Consider the following 19,220-nt stretch of genomic DNA (forward strand, 5'->3'; position numbering starts at 1 on the left):
ATGATGCTAATGACGCACAATCAGAGACGGTGAGTTGTAAAGTGGCATTGTGCAATGGGGACCGAGTGTGACCTCTGTGAGAAATCACATTGACTGTGGGCACAGAGGCTGGGGGAATCCGCCACGCGCGCACACGCCTCAAGTGAGACACAATAACGCGCACATATGCGCTCAGATACCATCCGGTATAGCCTTCATATTAAAAACGACTTTTTAGACTTTCAATAATAAACTATAAACTAGTACATGCTGCTATACTTCTTGAAATTATCCAGTGTTTCCATTATTTTGTCCACTTTTATAAACACAGTTTATAGTTGCAATACAATTAAAATGGCAGACGCCAAATCAAACGCAACACAATGTCTTTTTCCAATTAAAATATTTGTTTTTCTGTTTTAGGTTGTTTTAATGATAAGCGCAGTGCTGGAATTATGATCAAATAAAAATAACAATTTTAGTTTTAGATTATATTATTAATTTGCACATTATGTAAGGTTATTATGGAGCTGCTGCACTTCTTTGTTTAAAAGTTTAAGAGATAAAAATCCACTCAAACTGCAGTGCTGTATCAACCCAAAGTGTGCCGGGGTGACACAAGAAACTTTGGTCTTGAATACATGTGTCTTTTTTCATTGTTATGGCACACTTCTGAAACTCTTTCCTTCCCATGATGGCATCTGCTTGCCAGCTCCACCTCAATCACATCCCTTATTTCCTTCATTCAGTCTCCTATTCTTTTCTCCTTTCTTTTCTGGGATGTACAGCCGTGGGGCGAGGAGGGGGAGTTGGATGAATTTTGGAGAGGGTGGGGGCCACAGTCTGAGGTGGGCTGTAAGGGGCCAGTACTGTTCTCAGATTCATAGACGGAGCGCGCGCGCACACACACGCGAGGAGCTGCGCCTCCCACACACACACGCACCAACTCACACACAGTCAGGCGAACAAGAGGAAAGTGGATGTGTGCAGCAGATCGGTCCACGGCTGCAATACCGCATCGGAGTCCTGATGCTTTCTCCGAGGCGCTGAAAACACAGAGGAGTGCCTTTTGCGCAAGTTGCTTTGAATTTATTAACATCAAGACGGGAGCCGAGTGCATTTGAGGATTTAACATGCTCTAAGTGTAACTAAACAACTCACCAGGCAGTTTTCTCTCTGTGTGGAATAAATACTTTTCAAAGATGGGAACCACTAAACACTTCAGGACTGTGTTGTTTTACAAAACGCTCCTGCAACTTATACTTTTGGCGGCCGTGGCAAACACCGTCTCGGGTAAGACTCTAAAATACAAAGTTTTAGAGGAGCAAAGAGTTGGTACGGTGATCGCCAGACTGAAAGAGGATGTGGCCAGCGTTTTATCCAAACTACCGAGCTCCGTGTCCCCGCGGTTCCGCGCGATGCAGAGGGACAGCACCCCATTGCTTTCCGTGCGCGAGGAGAACGGCGAGATCAGCATCGCAACCAAAATCGACCGGGAGAAGCTTTGCGAGAAAAACTTAAATTGCACTATCGAGTTCGACGTGATCACTATTCCGACGGAATACCTCCAATTGTTTCACATTCAAGTGGAAGTTTTGGACATCAATGACAATGCCCCGCAGTTCTCGCGCGCCATCATCCCCATAGAGATATCCGAGAGCGCATCGGTGGGAACGCGCTTTCCTTTGGATAGCGCGCTGGACCCGGACGTCGGGGAAAACGCGCTGCACACGTATGCGCTCACGCGGAATAACTTTTTCAAAATCGACATTAGGACGCGGACGGATGGCGCCAAATACGCAGACCTCGTGGTGATGAGAGAACTGGATAGGGAAACGCAGTCCAGCTACCAACTGCAGCTCACTGCCTCAGACTCTGGCGTGCCGCCGAAATCTGGTTCAACACTGCTGAAAATCAGCATTTCTGACTCCAATGATAACAGCCCAGTGTTTGATGAGCAGGCTTATGTGATCAACCTGCTGGAAAATTCACCACTGGGAACGCTACTGGTGGATTTGAACGCCACAGACCCAGATGAAGGCAATAATGGCAAAATTGTGTACTCTTTCAGCAGTCACGTGCCTCCAAAAATCTTAGAGACCTTTAAAATTAACCCAGATAATGGCCACATCACACTGATTAAGAAAGTTGACTACGAAGCCACTCCCTCGTATGAAATCGATGTCCAGGCTCAGGACATGGGGCCGAACTCCATTCCAGGCCACTGTAAGATAATCATCAAAGTGGTTGATGTAAATGACAACAAGCCAAAAATCAACATCAACCTTATGACTCAGGGCAAAGAGGAGGTGGCCTACGTTTCAGAGGCATCCCCTGTCGATACTTTTATTGCATTAGTGCGTGTGGATGACGACGACTCGGGTATAAACGGCGAAGTTGTGTGCCGCCTTCATGGCCACGGCCATTTTCGCTTGCAGAAGAGCTACGAAAACAACTACATGATTCTTACTAATGTGTCCCTGGACCGTGAGAAACGCTCTGAATATAGTTTGACGGTAATCGCTGAAGACCGTGGCTCACCCAGTCTATCCACAGTCAAGCACTTTACAGTGCAGGTCCAGGACGAAAATGACAACCCTCCACGCTTTGAAAAGAGTCGGTATGAAATCTTTAAGTCTGAAAACAATTCACCCGGAGCGTATCTGACCTCAGTCGTGGCCACTGATCCAGATTTGGGCTCGAACGGCCAGGTGACATACTCCATTGTGGAAAGCCAGGTTCAAGGCAGCTCCATTTCAACATATGTGACCATTGACCCATCCAATGGGGCTGTGTATGCACTGCGAAGCTTTGATAGAGAAGAAGTGGGCCGGCTCTCGTTTACTGTGCAGGCACGAGATGGTGGAGACCCAACTTCTTTGAGCAGCAATGCCACGGTTCTGCTCACGGTACTGGATGAAAATGACAACCGGCCCATCATTCTTTCTCCATCACTAACTAATCACACCGCTGAGGTGCCATTATGGAGGCACGCTGAGCCAGGTCATCTGGTAACAATTGTCAAGGCCACAGATCACGATGCAGGGGCAAACAGTGAGCTGACTTGCTCCATCATTGCTGGTAACGATGATGGACTTTTTGTCATTGACCCACGGAGATGTGAGTTACGCACCAATGGAAGCATTGAGGCCTCAGGCCGCGAAGGATTCGATCTTACCATCCTGGTGCAAGACAGAGGGGCATCAACTAGACTCTCTGCCAGGGCCGTTCTCCATATTACCCCGCGGGACTTTCCGGAGAGCTACTCACTAAACCCTTCAGACCTAAACAACCAATCCTCCTTTGATATCTCTATGATCATCATCATCTCCCTTGGTGCCATCTGCGGCGTGCTTCTCATCGTCATGGTCATGTTTGCCACCCGGTGCTCCAGAGAACAGAAAGACCCCCGACATTCTTATAACTGCAGAGTTGCTGAGTCCACCTACCAAAACCATCCCAAAAAACCTGCCAGGCAGATCCACAAGGGGGACATCACATTGGTACCCACAGTTAATGGCACCCTTCCTGTGAGGGCCCATCCCCGTTCACCCTCAGCCTCACCTGCTCCAGAAAGTCGTCAGAGTCACCACAGCCGCCAATCACTCAACAGCCTGGTCACCATCTCCTCCAATCACGTGCCAGAGAACTTTGCGTTGGAACTCGCCCATGCCACACCACCTGTCGAGGTAAAAACATTAAATTAACTAATGCATAAGAGTCTTTTGTTGTTAATATTAAAGTCTATAATCAAACAATCATTGATGCTACAAATCTGTGAATATTCTTTTATAATATTTAGTATGATTGTTCATTTGTAGCATGTTTATTTGTATATCCATATATTATTTCTTCATGTTCAAGTATTCATCCACATCACCCTCATCAGCCCCAAACTCCACCCATATCATCACTACCATGGTCCGTCTGTATTTGTGTTGGCTTACTGTCTGGTCTGCCATTATTCATTTTTTATTTCCATTTTTTTTTCTTTCTTTATTTGTCCCCACCCTATTTCTTTTTGACTGTAGCAAGTCTCACAGCTTCTGTCCATACTTCATCAGGGCCAGTACCAACCCAGACCCAGTTTCCGTGGCAACAAATACACCCGGAGCTACAGGTAACCAATCACACATCAGCCTGCTTCCACCCTTACGAACCTTTTACAGAAGGTTCGGATCTCAGTTTGTGAGTTTTTGGACAGCTTCAAGTTTATAATAGAGGTTAATGATTTTGATATAAAATCAGCATTTCTGTATGGTATTTATTTATGTGTTAATTGTACCGTCTTTACACCACCAGTGACAAACAGGAATACATTTACATAGACTTACATTAACACATTTGGCAAATGCCTTTATCCAAAGTAACTCACTGGCATTAACATGTAAATTTTTTTACCAGTCTATGGGTTCCCTGGTAAATAAAAACAAGAATTTTAAGATCAAACCACCATACTTTTTGCATTATAATAGCTAAATCCATCTGTCTCTAGGTATGCTTTGAATGAGATGGATAAGTTCAGCCTGAAGGACAGTGGAAGAGGTGATAGTGAGGCAGGAGACAGCGATTGTGAGATGGGGAGGGAGTCCCCTCTGCTTGGAGAAGGCTTTGGTGAACTTTTTACCCCTGATGGACATCACCGACTGCATCCAGGTAAGCATGAGAATTTATGTCATATTTTAGAACCAGGCCTTATGTTCAAGGCCTTGTTCACTGACCAGAACAAAGCCTAACCAAAACTATCCAAACCACCCAATGTAACGATTAATGTTAGTTGTACTCATATGCACATACAATAACTAATGAAAGAGAAAACATTTATTTCAAACAGTTTGCGACTTATAGTTTCAGGATCAGAGCCAACGCTCTCATCTTTAAATTACTATTACGGTAATGCATATTGAAGAAAACCATACAGAATGATAGTTCTGATGGATAAAAAATACATCTTGATCTATAATAAAAATCATTAGGGTTGTCAGTGGAGATAATCCATTGATTTCTATAAATCAGGACTTTAATCATTTATTCTATGCACGAGAGAGACTGGGCTAAATGAGGGCCTGTATTGCAAATGCACCAGATTGGGCATTTATTAACTCTAAGATGTATTATAAATGGCCTTTCAAAATTAATGGAGCTATAATCAGTGCCTGGAACATGAATGAGTAATGGCAAACATGTTCAATGAGGGCTACAAGCTGGCATATTTGATTTGTTTTTGCATGGTCTTAAAAAAAACGAAGCCAGGGTTGGATGGAGCTGGCAACGCTTTGTTTAGTTGTTTTGCCTCTAATAGACTTATTTGACTAGTTAAGGGTGTGCTCGGTTTTGCATGCCATCCAAGTGCCAGAAAAACACCATGTCCTAACTAACCTCTTCCATGATTGTGTTTTGTATTTGATTATTATAGCAATGAAGCTGTGCACCGAAGAGTGTCGCGTCTTAGGTCACTCGGACCAGTGCTGGATGCCACAGTTGCCGTCCCCTGCATCTTCCGATTACCGTAGCAACCTCTACATCCCCGGCGAGGACCCTCAGCAGAAAGCCACCCCTGAAGCACCACAGTCCGGTGAGTCTACGCTAAGAAAGAAAAGTTTCTCCACCTTTGGCAAGGAGAATGAGGAGGGTGAGGGGGAGACAGGCGATGGAGAGGATCTGTGTGGAACGTCTCTGCTTTCGGAAATGAACAGCGTCTTCCAGAGGCTCCTCCCCTCTTCGCTCGACTCTTACAACGAGACCAGTGAAACCGAAAAGGCAACACCTTGTGCTGCAGGTGTTGGGTCACTGGAAAGAAGAAAGGGTCACCTGCCTGGCAAGCCAAGCCCTGCCACCTATCAGCAGGGCGTCGCTGCTTGGGCCGCTAATACGCACTTCCAAAACCCTGGGCATGGGCACGCCCCTGCAAGTCACATGACGGCGATGGTGGCTCCACTTCCTGCCCCTTTGCCAGCTCCCATGCCAGCATCAGCTTCCTCCTCAAAATGGCTGCCTGCAATGGAGGAAATTCCAGAGAATCATGAGGAAGATGAATTAGAGTCTGTGCTGGGTCATCTGCATGGAAAACGCTGTGACAGTCGCAGTGAGATCATGGACGCCAGCGAGCTGGTTGCAGAGATCAACAAACTCCTTCAGGATGTCAGGCAGAACTAAAACACGTTCTCTCCTTTCTCTCTCTCTCCAAACTATTTTTTTTAAGTGAGAGAGGAAGAAAAAATAAGACATGAAATGAAATGAAACAAAAACAGAAAAAAACACAGAGACCTGCAATTGTCGTTAAAGTTGCATTTCTGGATGTAATGTGTTTCGTGAATGCTAATTATCCAAATGATGTTTGTATTTTCTGGGTTTTGGCCACAGTGTACACAGTGTGAGTGTATTTATCTTTGTATTTTAAAAATACAATTTGTAGTCTTTATATTTATAAAATTTGTATATACATAAGTTAAAAATGTACATAAATATCAGATTTCTATTTTTATACATGCATGTTGGAAAAATAATCAAGATCAACATGCTTTGCTGTAAATATTCTTATTTATGAAAAAAGTTTTTCTTCTCCTTCTTTTTCAATTGCATTGTTATATATATATATGAGCATAATATAAGTACAATAATATTATTGAATATGTGTTGGGTGGGGTGGGACAGAATACTAAGAGCATGTTTTGGGGTGGGAGTGGTATTTATAAATAATGGTGTATTCTTTGTGTCAAATTTGGTTTTACGTTAAACAAATGATGAAATAAAAAGAACTGCAGATATGTCACATATTCACAGCTCTTTTGACACTGTCTCTTTGTTGCGCTGGTCTTTCTCTGTTATTATTGATTCATTTTTGTTTTAAGTTTATAGATGTGATGGAAATACATCCCAGTAAATTACAGTATGTGCTACCCCATTTAGTTTTAATGTTCCTGAAATATGCAGTAAAATGGGTGTAGGCAGTTGTGATCTTCCTCTTCACATACTGATCCAAAGAGCAGACTTATAAATAAAGTCAAGGCCATTTTTGTTCCCTCACTTCGTTGTGAGCGCCCCCTACTGAATCAAGAAGAGATTTCAATCATTATCTAAAAGCAGTCAGTGAGCACAGTACAACGAATAATATAAAAGATCTTAGATGGAAAAAAAACTTGAATTAGTCACAAAATTACGTTTATGTAAGACAATAAAAGATCATGGAGAATACAATTCACAATAAGAATAATTAGAGATGTATATTTCTCATAGAATGATCACTAATGGTGAATTGAGATTCATTTGCTAGAGCCCTCTAGAGACGAAACAGCATAATTGCATGCACACAATCTCTACAACCTTTTGTATTATAGTTACTTACTGAATAGCTGATAAACAGTTTAGAGTTGCAATTTAGTTTGACCTTTTTATCCAATTTCTCATCGCCGGATTTACTTTCATAAAAACCTAACAAATCACGCAAAACTAAATGCATTGAAGTGACATTTAAAAGGGAAATGACTGAATGCAAGGCGGTATTTTGTAAGCTACAAGTTTTCAAACTCAAACAAAATGGGACTGTTTTTTACCCTTCTTAGCTGACATTCAGCAATTGGCATTGATTTGCAGAAAAATTTATTTATTATTATTATTTTTTTTTTTTGCTTTGTAACTTTCCTTAAATACTTTATTTATATATTTTTTCTTGACTGTTTAACACACATGCACGCACGCAATACTCTATAACTTAAGTTTTAAGAAAGCCTCATGCTATAGCCCACAGGACACTTAACAGACCTAATGTACCAAATTTTTCAATCTTGTGTGCATTGTAATTCAATTTCTTAAAAAAAGTTTTATTGCTCTAAATATATAATTCATTCTGTCTTTCCTTGTCTTTTACTGTGCCTGTTTTGCATCTGGGTAAATGTCCTAGCTTACAAAACACCCCAGTTGCATACATATTGCATACAAAGTCATGTCTCTCGTCGAGGCTTCTTGTCACCAGCCAGGTTGGCAAATTGACATAATTACCGAGGCGGGTTTGTGATTAGCTTGGGGTGAAGTTGTGAGTGTAGATTCACATCTTCCTCTTCATCTCAGACATTTTCTACTGCTAAAAATACACCTGTCTCCTTCTTCCATCATTTCAAGTCCCGAGGATAAGTCTGCCAACAGTCTCTTATCATTATCACTTTGTGTGTGTGTGTATGCGTATGCGTGTTGATCTGGTAGCAGCAATAACTGTGATTCTGTAGTATGTTAACATGACAGAGAGACTTTTAGAAACTCAAGAAATGGGTTTTGTCTTATTTGGTTCTGGTGAATATCTGTAAAAGTACTGTATTACGCAGACAGACAAGTATTTTGATTTATTCACCTGCATTTTAATGTTCTCTTCCTGTTTCTTGTCCCATGCTAAGCATATATTATGTGCAAATGCTCCCATTATCAGTATACATTTCTGTGACTCTTCAGTCCAGCTGTTGGCCAAAGTGTGCTCTCTGTTTGTGTATATGTGTGTGCGCACATTTGTGATTTTTTTGAGTGTTTTGTCTGCATAAATGACACTTCTGGTGGCAAGCCAGGTAGCTATTCTCGAAAGCACCGTGATTGGTTGGTCATCTGTGCATGACGTGTGTAATGATCCGGAAGGGCCAGTGACTGACTGTGGTTATGTCAGGTGTGCAAGTTTCTTAAAAATATATCATCATAAACAGCAGGAGTTTCAAAATGTCAGAATGGCACTGATTTCCATAAACAAAACAAAATTGCGTGCACTGCCTTGAATCTTAATAATCATTTTCATTAATTTTGTGTCGTTGAAAATACAGCAACATTTGTTCATTTTTGAAAGTATAAACTTAGCTTTTCTGTTTCAAATGGGCTCATTAACTCATTTTTAATAAGTGCGCATATTAATTTAGAGCTTCTGAGCAATGAAAGGTCGGGCAACATCAAACATCAGCTTTTGGGGTCAAACATATTTGATACCTTTCGGGATAAACAGCTAAATAGATTCTTAAGCTTTGTATATTTACACCATCAGACATCATTATGGTAATAAAACATTAATATTATCATTGTATTTTTTTATGAACAGCCAGTTATATACAGTAAATGCTTTGGCTATAAATTATAACTTATAATCCTATTACCATATATGTCTGTATAAAAATGAAGTCTGTGGTCGAGCACTATGACCCTGAAAGCTCACTAGATTTCCTGAAGTCATATCCATGAGATTATATAATTATGTGCTTAGAAAGCAGGACCACTCTTAATGTAATGTATCAGCTTTTAATTGAGAACACAGCTGTAGAGACCTCACGAGACAAACATTAATTTTCTTCATCTATAACGCAATTGCTATTAAATGGTGTCATATATGCTGACAGTGTATTTGATTGTCGTAGGTGTGTGTTTGTGTGTGTTTGCACATGTGGGATTTGTGCTTCTCTCTCTCTCTCTCACTCTCTCTCTCTCTTTTCTCATTCTCACCACTAGATGGCATTATTTCTATAGATGCCTTCTTTGCTTGACGTTTCATTAATATGCATATCCAGCCTGTCATTACCGCTGGCTGTGTTACTTATCAGTTCATTAAAATATATAAAGCTGCCCGGTAGACCAACAGCATTGAGATCTATGGAACCACTAAAAGCTAAACAGCGAAATCAATTCCCAGATGCTACTGTATGAAAGGCATTATTGATATAATACGCTTATATTATAAAAAAGCAAGTCATTGATATTAAAAGGCATGGTTTATGACCTCTATCCCCTCGCCGCAGACAGCCAATAAAATAAACATTATTTGAGCTTTAGACTGTTGGCAGACAGTTGTAAATCTTTCATGTTAGGTGGATGACAGATGATATTCCACAACGTTATTCTGCCTAATGAGAGAGACAACCTAATGTGGATTCTCTCTCTCTCTCTCTCTCTCTCTCTCTCTCTCTCTCTCTCTCTCTCTCTCTCTCTCTCTCTCAAAGTTTTAGAAAAGGTATGTAAAATACAGAGAAACTTTTTCTTGTTTTAATTTACTGTATATGCACTTTCTTCTCTGTACATGCATGTGTTCTCATACTGTAAATAATACATTTATATACTTACACATTAATTTATTATACTTTTTTTATAATACATTTATATATTGATATACAGTATAAACAAAGTTTATTCCCAAACAAAGCAAGTGAAGGGAAGCCATTTAAATTTATACACTCAATACCTGTCTCTAAAAGGTCTGAATGTAGAGTTTGTTTTTAAATATTTCTAGATATGCTTGTTTGTATTTATAGTTTGTGATGCTTGGGTTATTACTTGAATCAAATATATCAGGTGTAATTGATTATGTTAAATAAATGAATGGTTTTAGGTGTGACTGATCATGTTGATGAAATGTTAATCTCATATTATGAGATTTTTTTAAAGATGTAAAATAAGTATTTGGCGTCCCCAGAGTGCGTGAAGTTTTAGCTCAAAATACTCCATAGATTATTTATTATAACATGTTAAAAGCACTTTGTAGGCAATTTTGTTTGTTGTGTCGTTTTAAATGCAAATGAGCTGATGAAATGCAACCACTGATCACAATGACTGTCATTTGTTGCAATTGAAACTCAATTGTGCTGTCAATGATTTTCTCTCTCTTTCTCTCTGCACTAAATGGCAGTGCCGTGGTTGGATAGTGCAGATTAAAGGGATAGTTCACCGAAAAAAAAAAATCTTTCATTTACTCGCTCAAAAAATCTTCTTTTGTGTTCATCAGAACTAAGAAATTTATACAGGTTTGTAACAACATGAGAGTGAGTAAATGATGATAGAATTTTCATTTTTCGGTGAACTATCCCTTTAAGGGGCAGTATTATTGTAATTGGCCTTGCTACATATCTCACAAAACAGGCAAAATCTGAATGACCAAATTTTTCACATGCTTGCAAAAAACGGCTTACCAAAACTAAGTTACTGGGTTGTTCTTTTTCACGCTTTCCATGTTGATAAAAGCAATTATAGCACTTAAACATGGAAAAAGTTAGATTTTCATGCTATGACCCCTTTAAGGAACTGTCATTCAGTGAATACTTGATGTTTGTCTGACTTGACGAAGACCTGCGTGGTCAAAATGTTGTCTTTTTAATAAATTGTGAGAGCAGTAATAGCAGTTTATTGATAGTGTTTTTGATGATCCAGCACCTGCCTTAAAAAATGTTCTCATGCATAAGACAAGAGACCATAATATCTCATAACTGACCATAAATTATCTTCGAAATTCTCTTATTTTAATCTACACTAAACTCTAATTTAACACTATAGACTACATAATTAACATTACCACATTTTGTCACTATCCCATAAAGATCAAAGTTCATAACCAGAAAGTTAAGCGCCGTGGTCGATTGCCATTAGACAAAAAACCTTGATTCTTATGCAACACGCATCACGCTCTATACTCTCACACTGAATTAACAAATTTGCTGACTGCGGTGACCTCGATCCGGAATGACGATCAATGTCCAACATCAGCCATTTGTAAGCTGTGGCCCCTGTGTGACCTGCCGACAGTTATGCTCTTCACATGGTTGGCTATGGAGTGCATGTACACAGTAAGACAGAGATGGAAAAATAAAGCGAGACATAGTTCAGTGACCCCTAAAGTGAAATTCAGCATGTATAAATCTCAGAAATATATCCGGCATAAAAGTAATCTACCATTGAACTAAAATGTGCTGAGGTAGTCTTTGTGTGCATGCGTTTGTGTGCATCTATATGCATTGACTTTGCAATTAAATTACTAGTAGGAGGGCAACTACTGTATCATTCGGCTAAGAAATCGGATGTTTCCTATCATTCATTTTGACTGGTCATCGACAGCTCACAATTAAACCTTAAAGAATGAATGCAGTTTTTTAGTTACATGTATTTATACCACCTAAGACATAGTTTTGAGGTTTGCGTAGTGTCACTAGCCTCTTTCACACAATAATTCTGGTAAATTACCATGAATTTACCAGAATAAATTTACCAGTAAATACAAAAATGTGCTTTTCACACATGCAGTGACGTTCCATCTTTTAACCAGTAAGACATCATTCACACATCAGTATCAGAATACCAGCAAACTCGGAGAGAAAGCGGAAGTTACCTGTGGGGCGCGACCGCAAGCTCCGTGGCGTATTTGTACACAATGGCGGGTTATGACTTAATATCGTCGGTCCGTATTTTGTTGTTTTCATATCTGTGGCAAACGGTCGTAAAGTTGCTCGTAACCAAACAACATTGCGTTAGCCAGCGTCAAACGAAACCTGTGTTTGCACATTAGGCTTCACCGAGGGTGTAAGGACGTCAGCAATTTGGCAAATAGATGTAAGCTGTTTTAAACAACTTTGAAAAAATGTGGATGTTAACTTCAGTTGTGCTTGACTTTTAAGCAGCATGAGTGTGGAAACAAACGTAAACAGTTCAGGGGTAAACGCATCATCTGTTTAAAAACATTCTGATTGTCCCGATCTGTCAGCGCGGTCTGACGTCGTCCGTTCTAAATGCCGGTAATCCTATATTTTTCGTTCACACATAGCACTTACCGGTAAATTACTGGTAATCTTACAACCTCTCTTACTGGTAAATTGGGAGCACTGATTTACCGGAAAGGTTCTGTTCACACATGACATGTTAACTGCAATTTACCAGTAAATTACCAGTAAAGACTGGATGTGTGAAAGGGACTTCTGTTTGCATTTTAGCTTACTTGAGTTTTTTTAGTATTCAAAATGTCACTTTGAGTGACCCAACTATTTTACACCTATATTAACAGTTTCTTCTCATTTTCATCTTTTTAACACCTTATTTTTATATCCAAAATGAAGAGCATTGCAAAAAATGTATGCACTTTCATGTGCATTAGCACTGTTAACACCTAGATGTAAATGTAGATGAATTAACACCTAGAGCTTAAAATTTCCATTCTAGCTGTAGTGCATCTGTGTATAATACTTTATCTTTACTAGATCTGCATATCAAAAAAGCCTGATTATAACTTAGGGCATTTTAACATAATACTGTACAAAAATGAGACTTTGTGATAACTGACATGCCCAAGCTTTAAATCGTCCTTAAAATGTCTATTTTGATTTAATATTAAACAGTTTCAACATATTTCTGGAACACTGTCAGAAAAATGGGGCGAATTGAGAAAAGCACCACTTCATGTGTGAAGAAATAAAAACATCATCACTCATCCTACATTTACACACATTTATTATAATGTCGTAAAACTGTGTTTATTTATACCCCACATGCATCCACTAAACTCAATATATATGCCATGTGTGGGTGCGAGTAAACATTTATTGAGAAATGACACACAGCCAAAGCGATACATTTGTGAGAGCTTTTCCTCGCTTCCTCTGTTTCCATTTCCTATTTACAACAAATTTCATTATCAACCACAGCAAAGTTTCATTAGTCCAGACGTAGGACGTATGAAGGTTACAGGCCTCGGAGCACCCTGTGTATTAACTTCTCCATCCTCGCATCACATTAGCATTAGTTTTAAGGGCCTCAAATCCGTCTCAACAAATTAATAAGGATTATCCCAAGGCCCCAAAGAGTTTTCTTGGCACCAATAATCGTTTTTTTTTAGGCAAAAATGCTTATTTTCGTCAACAGCAACGGCCCTGTTTTCGGATATGTCCATTTTTGCTCCTCTCTATTCTCTTTGAGGTAAATGCATCCGAGAGCCGCCTAGAAACCTTTCGAACCCCCTCTGCTCACGACCTAGAAAAACACTGTCGGATCAATAGAGCTAAAAACAAAATGTTCGAGAGGGGTCCTGATCTTCTCTCCAAAGATTGCGTAATCCGCGCTCTGCTACAAATTTGATCTGTTTTTCAGTAAAATTGATGTTCTGCTTGTTGTTCTGTAGAACATACACTTTATAATGACACTAATGTCCTCAAACTGCCAGTTCACGCTACGCCGTTCCTCGCTTATTCAGTCGAGGTGATGACTCATCATAATGAGACAATAAAAATTCAGCGACTGAAATAACTCTGATAATTCTACTCAGCAGGCGTCTCCGTGGAGCCGTTAGCCTACGGCACAGTATGAGATTTTTAAAGGCTGAACGTAGACGCGCTTTAACCTGTGGGTAACAATAGAGCAATCGAATGCTACGTTTAACACTCTTTATAGCCAAGCCAAGAGTAGTAGCTGTTAATCGGAAATGCTGTACGGTCTATGTGGTTGAGCGGGGAGATTCAAACCTACAGTGAGCCTAAAACAGAGACAGCTCATGCTTCTGTCCAGACAGTTGATACCATAGCTGCCCGATATGACAGCCATGTCTCTCCGTGGACATGGGTCTGCATATTTTTAGCGCATTCACATTTATTTATTCAGAGTTTTTGGCACACAGGATAAACCAGTCCTCTCTCAAGAGGCAACGTCTTTTTTTCTGCAAGGGTTTTGAGAGAAAGATCGTCGTTGTAACCTATACCTGGTATACACAGGTACGGCAGGAATCTCTTTTCATGCCCCAAGGAGAAAAAGAGGCATTTGGGGGTCTACGCATGTAGAGCAGGAACTTTTGGGTTTAATTTTAGACAGTCATCTGTATTCATGAAAACGATATTTGGATTAGTGATAGTATATTGCAATGTGTTACATGAACAAATATAATATCAGATATTGCACAGTGCAATTTGGGAGAGTAATATTGTGCAAATTGCTTTGATTTTAGTGTGCAAACGTATATTCAAATATTGGAGAGGGAGCATGTTAATTATGTATGGATTGAGGAATAGTGATTATGTTCTCTCTCTTTCTCTCTCTCTCTCTCTCTCTCGGGAGTTGAATATGTCAATCTGAAGTGTGGTCTAGTTATGTCAAAGTGAATGACTTATCTGTCACCTAACGTTTAAATGCACAGGAATGACTAAGTGCAAAGTTTTTGTAACAAACACACATACACTCTGCAATAACTTTCAAAGCCATCAGTACGACAGGTTTGTGATGAGTTATTTCCTGTTAAATTTTGACTTATTTAAATGTAAATAAATTACTGTATGATATACAGTACTGTGCAAAAGTATTAGGCCACCATCACCAGCTTTGTTGTTTTAGCAGTTTTAATGTCCATCCATATTTATTTTTCACTCTTTTTTTAAGATACAACCAGAAAATACAAGAAATATGTGCACAAAATTAAAAACAAAAAATTTTCAGAACTAAATGTCTTCTTCAGGCATCAGTCAGTATTTAGTCTGACATCTCTTGGCACGAAACACATCTTGAGCTTTTTTGGGAAGACTGAAGTCCTGAAGTCATTTGATTAAAATTAGAAATTAGGATTTAATTTCATGTAGGTTTAAGAGATCCTGCAGTTGCCTGCATATTGTTCAAGTGGAAGGGGAGTTTACCCTAAATACTTGACACTTTAGCTTATACTTTTATACTGTTTTTAATACTACATACCCATTTCTTATATTTTCTGGTTGTATTCTGATAAAGAGACTGATAAATAATTATAATGTTCACTATACAATTGCAAAAACAACATTAATGGTAGCTTGATTCCCTAAGACTTTGGCACGGTACATTTTCATGGATCCCTGTTTATACCTGGTATTAAGATGTGTTTTAGTCAATCGGATCACAAGGTGAGATGTGATGAGACACATTCCCGTTCACACCTGGTGTTTTATATGAAGGTATATTAGGGGCAAAAGGTTTGCAGGCGCAGGAGAAAATTTGTAGAGTGTATGTGACTTTGCAAGCATAAAATAAATTTGAATGCGCAAAAACAATTTTGTAAAGGTGTAAATTAAGTTGCAAGCGTAAGAAAACAAGTTTTGCAATATTGTAGCTGTTAATCAGAAGTGTAATTCATGTCATGTAAAATTGAAACTTCATGTTTACTCGAAAAAAGCATGAACTGTATTTATCTGACCTCAGTTTTTCCTCGCTAACACTTTTGGCACAGTTTTTGCGCTGAAACACTGCCAAAAGCATTGCAAGTCTGCAAACAGTGGCGTTGATCAAAATCACAGTTTCATGAACAGCAAATACGAATTAATTGTGCGAATCTGTCTCTGTGTGTAAAATAAACCAGTTTTAAATGTGTAAATGAATTGTTGCGTATGGAGTAATATAACAATTTCCCGAATTAACCCGACTTATACCGGTGCCTCTGCGCTTACGGTTTTGTCACAATTCTCTCACTCATTTAAGTTTGCAAGCGTGGGAGGGAAGGCGGGGCTATCAAATAAGGCTTTTGATGACTCATTGTTATCTCTTTTCTGATTGGTCCAATAACGCCAGTTGTCTCAGTATCGTCCACGAAGCTGCAGGAATGCTACTATAATGACTTAATGCATATGCCTTTAATCTATCTTTTGACCACTTCTGTCCTGATTACTTCAAGGGATGGGTCTATGGCAGTGCTTTAAGTGGGCCGGTACGCGCCGGTACTCAGTACCGCCACTTCCACGCCACGAGGGGGCAAAAGGGGGCATTGCCCCCTCAGATCTGATTTGTGCCCCCTCTGTTTCATTTTTGTATTCATGGTTACAAATAAAATGTTCAACCTTTTGAGTTAAATAATAATTTAACCTTATCCCCATATGGGATTTAGAATGTTCAGTAACATGACATTACTGCCAGATTCAAACGTCTTTCGCGTTGGTTGACGCTGAGCCAGAAGGACCAGCTCAGCGCTGTCATATATGCAGTGTTTTCAACCTCATAATGTTTATTTTAGATTTCAGACATTTAAATACACATAAGCACTGGTAAAACAATAGCCTACATTTAGTTTGTAAAACACACACTGATGTCTATGGAAGCAGCAATAAAAATCTATTCAAATAAGATAATAATTTGCTTATAATAAATAAAAAATAATTTTTCAAATAATAATAATTTGCCGACGTGTGTTATTCATATCAGACAAACACAGTGAAAGTAACTATAAAGTTTACTCTATTGTTATAAAGGTTATAATGTTACCTGTTTGAAAGACGAGGATGCGCACCTGTCAATCAGCTATTACATAACAGAGCGAGCGAGGCCAGAGACGAACATGCTCTTAAACAGGAATTAATAGGCTATATGGAATAATGTGTGCATCTTTGAATAACTGTAAGAATACATTTCCTTTAAATTAATTTAGTCATATAAAGTTTTAAGAGATAATAATGTTTCATTCACTTGCTTATTTAGACTTGCGGTTAAACGCGTGTTTGGCGCATTTAGCCTACCTCAGAGTTTATTTCAGTAATATTGCCGTTTTTCCGGTAATAATAATACAATTTATATATCAATCCTGCTTCCTTGTCTGTTTATTAATTTTATGCTGTTATGTTATGTGGATATTTATTGCCATAGCTATGAGACGTGCATTGCCGTTATATGAATACTCTCGTCTAATAAATCATATGCGGAATAATGTGTGCATCTTTGAATAACTGTAAGAATACAGTTCCTCTGAAAATAAAAAATTTTGTCAAATTTTTTAAAATGAAATTTTTTGTCAAAGTTTGGAGAAATAATAATATTGTGAGGATATTTATTCCCATATGAGACGTTTATTGCCGTTGAATAGCCTACTCTCCACTATAATATGGAAATCACATAGCAATGTGGTATACTGCAGTTACCCTGCTAATTTTAACATGGAGATAAATAACCTTTGCAAATCTGCTGATTTGATCCATTCATGTCCTGACCACCAGGATAGAGATTTTAAACATCCATAATCCACACTTACTAGTCTATCAAATAATATCTCATGATCTACCATTATTTTTTGCTAGTTTTACTAAATTGTGTTAGTCAGTTTCTGGTTACCTGTGCAGTTGCATATGGAGTGTTTTATGGAGCGCTGCATTTAAAAATCTGTCATTCCAAAGCGAGATCTCAGTGTGCATTATTCATTGATGGTATAAAGTTAAGCCCCCTCAACAATTTCACATGCCCCCTCAGTCACTTCATCCTGCAGCCGGGCCTGGCGTACCACCACCTCTCTGTGTGCCTATAACGTGCTTTTAGCGTACCGGAACGCTCATTTGCACATCTGTTTAAATCAGAGGTTTCATTATATCCTTTACTTAATCCCAACTCAACGTGGTCTGGAGAGGTGTGTTTGTGTGTGAAACGCGCAACGAAAGCTGCTCGGTTAAAAATGAACACTTAATATGCCCTCCTGGCTTTAGACTCTAAAAGAACAAGGTCAGAATCAGAGGACTCGCTGGCTGACATCTCACCAAGCCAGAATGATATTGCTGCAGGTCAGACGCAAGCTTTTTCCAGGACCCGTTTGGAGGTACATGACAATCTCCGCTGTCGCAGCTGTCAGTTTGGTTCCCCTCGACGCAACTTCGGATTTCCTCAGGCGATGTGCAGAGAAAAAACATTATTGAAATTGTAATATACATTTAGTTTAATTGCTAAACTAAAAGTGAATGGAATTTCAATTAATTTTAAGGACGCGCACAGGAGTTTTACCACCCGGAAAATAGAAACAATGGAACAAAATAAAGTGATGACTTTAGAGTTTCAAATGGTCAGTATTTTGTTATTCTTGAACCAATAGACATGGTCTTGGTGTCATTTTAAAGTTTTCTTTTCAAGCTCTATCTGAACAACTAGTTTTAGCATATAATCATGTTAAAAATTTTACTTGCATATTTTTTGCAGATTTTATTTATGTTCAAAAGCTCTTTCTACAGTAGCTCTTTCTAGTGGTATTTTTTTCAAAATCATTTTGCAAATTTTATTTATGTTCAGTAGCTATTTCTAGCTCAAGCAAATCCACAAACTTATAAAATGATTTATTATTTTTTACAAGGTCGTCTGTTGACTGCTGTATATAAAACCCCTTCAATATAGGAGGAGTCGAGTCAGCAAAAAATAAAAAAATAAAAAATAATAGAGTACCGGCACCTCTTTTGGGCCACTTAAAGCACTGGTCTATGGGAAAGTTATTAAAGGTCACATCCTGCCTGATCCTATTTTTTAAACCATAGTTAGTGTGTAATGTTGCTATAATAGCATAAATAATACCTGTAAATGATAAAGCTCAAAGTTCACTTCCAGGCGATATATTTTCTTAAACAGAATTCGCCTTTCAAAGCCTACAGTGAACGGCCGGTTTGGACTACAGCCCTCTACTTCCTGTTTTATTGACTTCAGTTGTCAATAAAGTAGTAGAACAGTTTTTTGACTAAACTCCGCCCACAGGAATACATCAGTCGCCAGCTAAGCTAACGGCAAGC

The 19,220-nt window shown here is 39.0% G+C and overlaps 1 protein-coding gene across 2 annotated transcripts; it reads left to right on the forward strand.

Annotated features, from left to right (window-relative positions):
• Nucleotides 1-861: 861 nt before the first annotated feature.
• pcdh18b (protocadherin 18b) lies at nt 862-6,716 on the forward strand. 2 transcript variants are annotated; one of them, XM_055178659.2, is made up of 4 exons: nt 862-3,668; nt 4,011-4,099; nt 4,475-4,635; nt 5,396-6,716. In XM_055178659.2, exons 1-4 carry the CDS (start codon nt 1,182-1,184, stop codon nt 6,133-6,135), a joined length of 3,477 nt encoding a protein of 1,158 aa, XP_055034634.1. In that variant the 5' UTR covers nt 862-1,181; the 3' UTR covers nt 6,136-6,716. The 2 variants fall into 2 exon arrangements, with proteins under 2 accessions (XP_055034634.1, XP_055034635.1); XM_055178660.2 differs by having other exon boundaries at nt 4,044-4,099.
• Nucleotides 6,717-19,220: the final 12,504 nt, after the last annotated feature.

The sequence above is a fragment of the Misgurnus anguillicaudatus genome, chromosome 16 (genome assembly GCF_027580225.2).
Source record: "Misgurnus anguillicaudatus chromosome 16, ASM2758022v2, whole genome shotgun sequence".
NCBI classification, from domain to species: Eukaryota; Metazoa; Chordata; class Actinopteri; order Cypriniformes; family Cobitidae; genus Misgurnus; species Misgurnus anguillicaudatus.

What these genes read in the sequence shown, in the direction of transcription:
- pcdh18b (XM_055178659.2), top strand. Translation starts at nt 1,182, where the DNA reads ATGGGAACCACTAAACACTTCAGGACTGTGTTGTTTTACAAAACGCTC. An exon ending in ATGCCACACCACCTGTCGAG is followed by an intron (nt 3,669 to 4,010) that starts GTAAAAACATTA and finishes TTTTGACTGTAG; the next exon opens with CAAGTCTCACAGCTTCTGTC. An exon ending in ACATCACCGACTGCATCCAG is followed by an intron (nt 4,636 to 5,395) that starts GTAAGCATGAGA and finishes TGATTATTATAG; the next exon opens with CAATGAAGCTGTGCACCGAA.